The sequence below is a fragment of the Juglans microcarpa x Juglans regia genome, chromosome 5D (assembly GCF_004785595.1).
Source record: "Juglans microcarpa x Juglans regia isolate MS1-56 chromosome 5D, Jm3101_v1.0, whole genome shotgun sequence".
Taxonomy (NCBI): Eukaryota; Viridiplantae; Streptophyta; class Magnoliopsida; order Fagales; family Juglandaceae; genus Juglans; species Juglans microcarpa x Juglans regia.
The window spans coordinates 24,272,361-24,282,051 of NC_054602.1; the positions used below are offsets into that span (position 1 = coordinate 24,272,361).

At 33.0% G+C, this 9,691-nt stretch overlaps 1 protein-coding gene across 2 annotated transcripts in view; it reads right to left on the reverse strand.

Moving 5' to 3' along the window:
• LOC121264852 (valine--tRNA ligase, chloroplastic/mitochondrial 2) overlaps window positions 1-7,703 on the reverse strand; it is a 66,711-nt gene extending 59,008 nt beyond the window's left edge. For both annotated transcript variants that reach the window (XM_041168163.1, XM_041168162.1), the window contains exons 1-4: window positions 7,347-7,703; window positions 6,758-6,842; window positions 4,154-4,280; window positions 116-199 (exon numbers count right to left, since the gene is read on the reverse strand). In XM_041168163.1, the coding sequence (XP_041024097.1) occupies window positions 116-199; window positions 4,154-4,280; window positions 6,758-6,842; window positions 7,347-7,512 (462 nt within the window). In that variant the 5' untranslated portion in view covers window positions 7,513-7,703. The remainder of the gene's footprint in view (window positions 1-115; window positions 200-4,153; window positions 4,281-6,757; window positions 6,843-7,346) is intronic.
• Between the last annotated feature and the right edge of the window lie 1,988 nt (window positions 7,704-9,691).

Here is a 9,691-nt window from a genome sequence, read left to right on the forward strand (position 1 = left end):
TATTGACATTTAAATATAAGATAGGGATAAAAGGAAAATAAATAGACATTCCACAGAAAAGTAAACTCGGTTGAAAGATGATATAGCTACAGAAGTTCATAATGCAGACACAAACCTGAGTGGCAATACCAGCATGATCAGTCCCAGGAAGCCAAAGTGTTGGTCTTCCTTTCATTCGATGATATCTAACCATAATATCCTAGTAGAGCAAACCATGACATAAGAGAAAAATATCATTACTGGAAAGGTAAAAAGGTGATATGCAACACCAAGGCATAGTACATTCATGATATCTAACCAAATACAATCAGCTGATTACACTGACATCAAAAGGGTAGAAGTGTTCTTAAGAATTTATGGACCGTTTTGTTAATCAGTAGTATGGTGTTCATACCTAACAACTGAAACTGACTAAGAACATAATTGATTAACGAAACAAGAACAAGAGGCATCAGAAGCCTTAATGTTTAAACATCACTAGTACATGATGCATAAAAAGAGAGAGAGAGAGAGAGAGAGAGAGAGAAGAGAAGAAAACAATTTATTTTAAGATTGAACTCAATCCAAAATAATCATAAAATGATTTCCTCCATCCTTGGCCTTCCAGAAAGAGCATGAACTATAAAATTAGCTGATCTTGACCCCTCAAAAGATAACAAGGTGTGGGAGAAAAAGATACTATATTACGAGTAAAATGAACAGATTGGTCACTATACTAACACACCATTAAGAGGTTGGTCAATATCAATTAATAAAAGAAATAGAAGATCTCCATAAATTTTCAAAGAAAATAAAAAATAAGTAGATAGATAAAGAAAAGCTAAGGGAAGAAGCAAATTTCAGAAACACGGACAACGTGACTCTTGATAGCCAAAGCTTAATTTGAGCTCGAAAAATCTAAATCAGAGGTTTTTCTGGAGCACTTAAGTTGGTAATAAATAGTAGGGCATAGCGGCACCGCCAGTAATGAATGAGCCTTGAATAAGTTGTCATCTAGTGAACTCCTTTCATATTTCTTGAACAGTTTTATCATTAAAATTGGTGAAAGATACGATCATCACCAAACTCATCAAGATTCATACCCCAATCATTTTTAGTTTCTTCCCTAAGGTTTTGATTCAAAAAATCCTATTAAGTAAAAGCCTTGTCACATTCATTACTAGTAATTGATTGAATCATTGTAAGTTTAGATGTAGAATACCAAAGAGATGAAGAAGGATGCTTTACGAGTGTTGTTAACTTTTTAATAGGTTAAATTATCCTTTGAATGGAATGATTATTATAAGGCTACTTGATTTTATGATGTACTCATGTAAACAACTATTTGACTTTGTGAATGGACAGCAATTTGTAAATCCACAATATGATTTTCTGTTTAATACACGGACCACCTTCTAGATTTTTCTGTAGTACTTGTTATTTAAGACAAGGGGATCTGCTATAGACATTATTCATGGCTGTTGTGGAAGCTCGGAGTAGGATGGCATCAACCACAATGGATAGAGGGATTCTATTGGGTTTCTCAGTGATGTTAAGGAGTATAGAGAACTTGTACTTTGTAGTTGATTAAGATCAATCTAGTAGCTGGAAGAGTCCTCTGAATCTGCCACAGCCATAGGTGAGCAAAATCGTTGTGTTTCGACGTTATTCTTAATGAAAATTTCAGAAAACAGCAACCTATCACCTCTTATTGCAGTTGTCAATAAAATATGTCCCCAGTTTCAAAACCCTAGTCTGCTTCACCCTTTTCCTCTTGCGGCTGCCACTTGATTGGTCAGCAAATGCAGGGTTTATCCATAATATCAAATGCTACACCCTTGGGTCGTTACAAGTGGGACTTAAGTAGTGCCATCTATGATGAAATGGCCTGATGAAGATGTCAAGGATCAAGGATTTAATGGGGGTGATTGTAACACCCCGAATTTAGTATAGGATGATGGTAAATGAGATCCTATTGCTTGCAAGGGAGAAGTTCTTGCCCTCTATAATGATTCCAAGGAGCTCCAAGAATAACCTTGACTAGTCCTTTTGAAAAATATGCCAAGAGCTTTCCTTGTGTTGGTGAACCATGGGGAGGATGGTGTACGAATGAGGTAAGTGGGCCATATGGGGTGGGACTATGGAAACACATAAGAAGAGGATGGGACACATATTCAATAAATATTCATTTTGAGGTGGGTTATGGGTCAAAATCAAATTTTGGGATGATGTACGGTGTGCCAATAGGACACTGAAAGAAGATTATCCAGAATTCTATGGCATAGCAAGAATGAAAGAAGCTTCACTTGCATACCTCTTAATCCTATCTCATGGTATTCCCCAATGGAACATTATATTCTTCATAAATGCACAAGATTGGGAAGTTGACGCTTTCTTGGAGTTCTATGACCTAGTGTACTCTACCCGTATAATAAGGGGAGTTGACGACAAGATCTTTCAGCGCCCTTCTAAGAAAGGGAAGTTCACAGTCCACTCCTACGATCAAGCCATGAGCGGACACAACACAAATCCATTCCCATGGAAGAATATTTGGAAGACAATAGCACCCCTGAAGGCAAAATTTTTTTTTTTATGGACGGCTTCATTAGAGAAGATCCACACAATAGACAACCTACGGAAACGTCACATTGGTGTTGTATGTGCAAAAAGAGTGGAGAGTCCTAGATCATCTATTACTTCATTGTGAGATTGCTACGACCTTGTGGAATGACTTCTTTGCTCGAATAGGATTAGCTTGGGCAATGCCAAAAAGGGTAATCGATCTCCTAGCTTCTTGGCAAGGCATCTGGGGCAACCCTCAGATTGCAACAGTGTGGAATATGGTCCCAAAATGTCTATGGTGGTGTAGTTGGAGGGAGAGGAGCAAGAAGCATTGAAGATTGAGAGCAGTCAATGGATGAGCTTAGAAATTTATTTTTCACTACTTTGCTTCATTGGTCGATTGTAATTGATTTTAATGGCATGTCTTTTCATGACTTCCTTGTATCACTAAATGAACCCGCATGGGCGACGCTCTTGTACGTCCCGTATACTCAGGCTTTTGTCTATTTCATGATCAATAAAATTTTTGTTTATCAACCAAAAATTAAATATTTTATAACTCTTGCTTTCTTTTTATTTTATTTTATGTATTTTTTTTTTATATACCATGATCTTTACAATTGTGTGCTTTACCAATCAGACACACACTTGTGTTTTGCACCTGTAGATCACCTTACTTAAGTGAGCCTAGCACTTTCACCACACTATATGTAAAACATGAAAAACTCATGTAATGAAATTAATGAAAGAAAGTATGATAATAAATTAATTCATGGTTTATCAATGTTTTTATTTAGCCAGATGATGAAGCTTGGTTTATCGATGTTTTTATTTCAAAGTCTATTAGGTTAGGACTGTAGGCCTATAATATGGATGTAATGTTTTTTCCTCTTGTCAGTGAAAGAAGACAGATATGAAAATTATAGCCGCTATTGCTTTATGGATTGCATTATTAACTACTTCCATGGTGTAAAGTCAAGGAACTGTGTGAAGCTTAGGTTTGTCTTTCTCATCCATGTTTTATCCTTTGAAATCCCCAAAACTTTTCTAGCAGCCTAAAAATTAAGACCCATACTTTCTGTAAAGCCCAAATCTTCAAAATCCTAAGCTACTCAATCCTTACACGATCCATAAGCAGAATAACGTTTCACACATCCATTTACAGGTACTGTTAACCAGTGTTTGGTCTACATCAAAAAATAATACCACAACTTTGTATCTGCATGCTACAATCAGAAAAGAAAAATGTTAACAGAATCATAGTGCAAGTATGAAGCAGTCGCTTGATGTATATATCACTCGTGCCTCATAGTTCGATGTAGGTCAGGTGCATATTCAAAGTTTGTATGAATTGAAATAAAATGGTATGTATTTAAATGGAGAGAAGTGTTAGGTCTACAAAGACAACTAGATAAAGAAAGTTTACAAACTAACATGGTTTGATGTGGTACATTAGATCTACCTTAAAAGAAAAAGAACTTTACAACTTGACATACAATATCAAGCCACTTTAGCTTGTAAAGCAACTTTTTGTAAATCTCTTTGTGGACCAAGCATTTCGCTAAGATGGAATTTAAATTAATAGTTCAAGAACTTAAAAGCAATTCACAACCTCAAGAGTCACAAACATTGCATGTCCCATGTGCAGTGAACCAGTAACATTAGGAGGTGGCATTGAAATCACAAATGGATCACTTCCTTGATCAAATTTTGGTCGAAAATACCCTTGAGACTCCCACCTAATATCCAGAAATTACAATCAACACATCATAATGATGACATTATGTAACTGAAAAAAAAAGTTAGAAACTACTTCAAGAACCGGTCCAAAGTCCAGACCATTTTAGAAATGTGAAAATGCAGTTAATACCCCACTTGAGGACTCGTGTAAGCAGCAACATGATAACCAGCACCCAGCCATGGAATAATTAGGAAATAGGAAAAATTCAGCACACGCACACGCACGCACAGGTCAAGGTAGGATGAAGATGAGATTTTATAAGGTCTAAGACCTGTTTAAAAACATGAGTAAGCCACTTAAAACTAGTACAAATATTCTGAGACCAAGTCATGGTTTTACAAAGCCCACATTCTATAGAGACAGAAAGTTATCCTTTTTTATTAAATGTAATTTTAAGTTACCAAAAAAAAAAAAAGTGCCTCTGCATTTGTAAGAGGTGGAAAAACACATAATGCTGGATTACACATGAACTGCAGCTCCATACAGCACTAAATCAACTGCTACAGTAGTATATACTTTTGCGAAGAGTTGTAGCCATGGTATACTGGCTAGCTTCTGAATATGCATATATAGCCGGCTCATGAAAATTAACGTCACTTATTAGGAAACGTATCAGGCTCCACAGATCCCTGATAAAAGTAGTAAATAAACTTAGTTCTCTTCGAGCATGAAGTAACAATCCATGCCTTTATAACGTGCCTTGAAAAATAGCATGGGTTATTCCGCCTATACAGTTCCTAAAATAACAAAATTGTGATTATCAAAAGAGAGTAAAACAACTACTTTTGACCAGTGTTGGAAAAAACATGCATAAGAGCAAAGTGCCAAGGCCGATCGTTTACAAAAAGCAAAACACATTTACAAAGGCACAAATTGGGCATACTTTTTTTCGTGGAGCTTAAAGTGCAAAAAAGTTCTGATGCAGTTTTTGAAAAAAAAATATATAGATATATATATATATATATATATATATATATATATATACACACACACACACACACATAAATGCATATAAAAGATATCATTTACCCGTTACTATTTGTTTGGACCATTACTTTAGATGAATGAGGATTACGAATCTTTTGTTGACAATGCTGACAATACAATGCATAATGATGAGGATGATACTTTACTATGGGAAGTTGGCATAAAAGTCAACATCAATAATTCTTGTGTCTTGTCGGTCATTGAATTTAAGTTTAAGGTATGTTTTGAGTCAACCACGTACTTTATTTTGATTATGGCTATCAATATCATGGTCATGTGTATTTCGTAAAGCACAACAGAATTATATAAATGAGACATATAAATTAGATGTGATTAATTGAACACTTGAATGTATGCTGCATAACTCTCTTAAGAAATTACTAGGCTAAATATATTACCATCTTGCTTTTCTGAAAACTTCTTATTCTTTTACTAATATTTCATCATACATTAGCTTTGATAAAAATTGTTTCAATTAAACTAGGCACAAGCTCACGCTCTATGCCTAGGCTCTAAGGAGCGTTTGCACTTAAGTACACCAAGTGATTTAAGTTTGATGTACAATGTTTGTTAGAGTTCAATTAAAGTTAAACAATATATTAGTATTCTAAAGTTTGGAAATTATCTTATTTTGTAAGAGATGAAGGATGGAAAGACTAGAGACATGGGGAGTTAAGAAGTGCAGATAGGAAAACTTTACCTCTACATAACAATAATAGTACAAAGCTTGATTTTTAACGGGCAATCCATTGAATATTTAACATTCCAAAAAAATGATACTAGGATTGAAAGATTAAAATTACATATATCAACTATTCAACAAAACTATCCAAAGGTACTAGAGCTATATAGCCCATTCAATAATGCTTATAACATTTTGGGCTAAATGACACTTCCATCAGCAAAAGAATGAGGTTACAATGAGGTCGTGCATTCATATCCCATTCGATGCATGTATAGGAGCCAAAAAATTGGAATTAAATTTAAAATTATAAAATAGAGTTTGAGGCTTTTAAGTAGCATAATAAGAATGAATAAGAGTCCTCAAATATCAAGGATCCTAGTGTCCCTGTATCTTGATACGAACAGCATCCCTGAAGCCAATTCCATGGAACTATGGTCAGTAGAATACACTTGATTTTCAGTGATTATCTAATAATCATCAATATTTCCTTTAAAAAAATAAAGGTCTGGCGCATTTCAAGTTGCACTAACTATTTATGACTTATGGACTAATGCAAGGTGCACACGGTATGCGGTAAGATTTAATTTCACTTGACGGAATAAATATTCATCAACTAGAGTCAAGAAACAGATATTAAAAGAGAAACTATGAGAGCAGAAATCAAGGGAATTATCAAAATCAATTACTCTCAACGCATACAGAATAAAAGAATAATCAAGAGTTCAAGCACATATCTAAGCAAGGGCCGTAACGAATTTTAATTTTATATATAAGATAAAGGTCCCTACTGAAAAATGAACTACCAATTGTATATCCGTTCCTCTGAAGTAAAATCAAATGACTTTGCCACCTCTGGGGAAGTAAACACGCCATTCTCCGTTGCAGCAGCTGAAATGTCATAAAATAATTACTACTATAAATTAGGCTCCAAGTTTGATACAAAACTTTCAAAACAGTGTCTTAGATCCAACAAAATCTCTTACCATTCAGGGACTATGTAAAGAAAATATAAGAAACAAAATCTAAAACAAATTATAAATAAAAAAATAAAAAATAAAAAAAAAAAATTGAAAACTTTGGCAGCAAACAATGAAAGATTTCAAACTCGATTCATGTCTCTTCCAGTTAAACCTTATCAGGAAATAGCCCTCCATGCATTTGGCCTCGCACCTGAAAGTGGGACTGTAATGGCGCCCTTTCATAATGTGGCCACTCAACCAACAAATATAAAATTCAAGTTTTCACTTCCCCTGCTTCCTTAGCCATCTCACGTATTTGACCAAATTTACTTTAATGTTCAAATACTATAGTACCGAGTTCAACTCAAACAAAAGTTTTCACTTTCTCGAAAACCAAACAAAAAAAACGAGCATTGCTAATACAAGTGCGTACCTGCTGTAAGAGGCCTAATTCTGAAAGGACTGAAATGCCAGCGAGGGAAAAGTTTAACGCCGCGGCGAGGTTTGGAGAAAAGAAGGGGATTGTGTCTGTAAGAAGCAGAATAGCAGTATGTAGAGAAGAGAGGCGAACTGGAGGAAACTAACGTATGAAGCATCATGCTGAGTAAGAAGAAGTAGAAGAAGTGAATGGAAGAAAGAAAAACCCTTAAGAAAGAAGGGGGTGCAAACTGCAAAGAGTATTATGGCCCGGCGGTTTTCGGTTCAGTGGTAGAGAATTTGCAGACGAAGCAGATGATAATGATATTTCGCGAGTATTCTATCTATACACGCACTCTGAAACGAGTCCGGCTTTTTCTTTTTCTATAAAGTGAATTGATTGATATTGTTTTTTGAGTTTAATAAATGAATTATTCGTAAATCCATGATATTCTTGCAGTAAGAGAGTTTAGATTTAGAACTGAATTGAGATAGTTTTAAATCAGTTAAATAAAATATTATTAAAATATTATTTTTTAATATTATTATTATTTTAAAATTTAAAAAATTTAAATTGTTAATTATATTTTGTGTGAGAATTTAAGAAAATTATAATGATGAGATGAATTAAGTTTCCAATCCAAACTGGGATTAGGGTTTAATGCAATTGAGTTTAGTTTTGGATAAATTTTGAAATCGTTAAGTATATGAAAATTTAAAAATCGATAAGATTTATTATCAAAATTAGAATTTTTTATTTTTTCGATTTCGATCTTGTCTGATCCGATTTTTCCGATTTATCATCTACGTGTAGCATTATATAAATTTAGTATTTATAATTTTTACAACACTAAACTTAATTTTTAGAATTTAATATTTATTATTAACAATTACTAAATCATTAATATCTAATTATACTAATATAGAATAGATAATGTCTAACTTATTTAGATTTGAATAATAAGATTAAAATAGTATTGTTAGTGCCTAATTATACTACTATAATATAAGTATAGAGTGCCTAACTTATATAAAATGTTATATTAATTTTATATTATAAGATTAATATAGTTATATAATAATATCATAATTTCATATTATATTAATTAGCATTTTAACATAAAATATATATAAAAAAATGTTAAAAATATGTATATACAAATCCGGTCCGATTCAAATCCATTTTCAAAGTCTGAAAATGAGTACTGAATAGGTACCCTAGACCCAATCCATCGGTTCGATTCAATCCAATCAAGCTCAACCGATTTTTCAATTTTTTGACACTCATAGTAACATCCCCCATTCTATAATTCAATTTTATTTTATTTTCAGAAAAAATAGAAGAAGAAGAATATCAAATAAATTAATTAAACTCGTTTAATACATAGCTCATTATATATATATATATATATATATATATTATATCATATATCGTACATATATTTTATAATATTTATATATTTAATTATAGGCTATCGACTTATTTATAATTTACTGTTTCGAAGATTACGAGGTTGTCTAAAGATAGACGAAGGAATGAAATAGCGCATATGCACGGATGGCGAAAGGCGCACTTCAATGGCCGTACCAAACACTAGTGGTTATATTAGTAAGGCTACTTTGGTATACAAAACCATGGCATCTCATCTCATCTCATCTCATCTTATATAATTATTATAATTTTTTAAATTCTCATACAAAATATAATAAATAATTAAATTTTTTCAAATTTTAAAATAAAAATTATATTAAAAAATTATATTATAATAATATTTTATTCAACTTTCAACAAAATATCTCATCTCATCTGAACTGCATAATCAAACAAAACCTGAGAGTTTTTTTTAGGAAAAATATTCAGATCAGACGTGGTGAGAAGGTTGGATTTACACCCTCCACTAGGTAGGGGCCACGTAAGCTATCTAATTTTTTAAGAATAATGTTACTTTGTCCACTCAACTTGCCTCCTCATTTTGACATCTCATATATTTTAATTTTTTTCTTTACTTAATAATTAAGGAAGTGACTATTAGTATATTGATATTTTTTATATTTTTTTAAAAAAAATTAAAATGATAAAAAAATATGAATAAAAAATTTAAAAAAAATAAAAATGTGATTTTGGCCTAGCGGTAAGTTGCAGCGGGCTACTCTAAGGGACAAAGTAGCACCACTCTTTTATTAATGGTAGAACTGGTCTCTCTCTCTCTCTAATACATGGGGTAGGGGTGAAAATCGAAGCCTTCGATACGGTTTTCAGACAAAACCAATGTCTTAAAATAGGGAGGAGCGACCAACCATAACCAATAGATGAGGAGGAGAAAAACCAGTCATATCGACTCTGGTGGTTCTCGATCTATG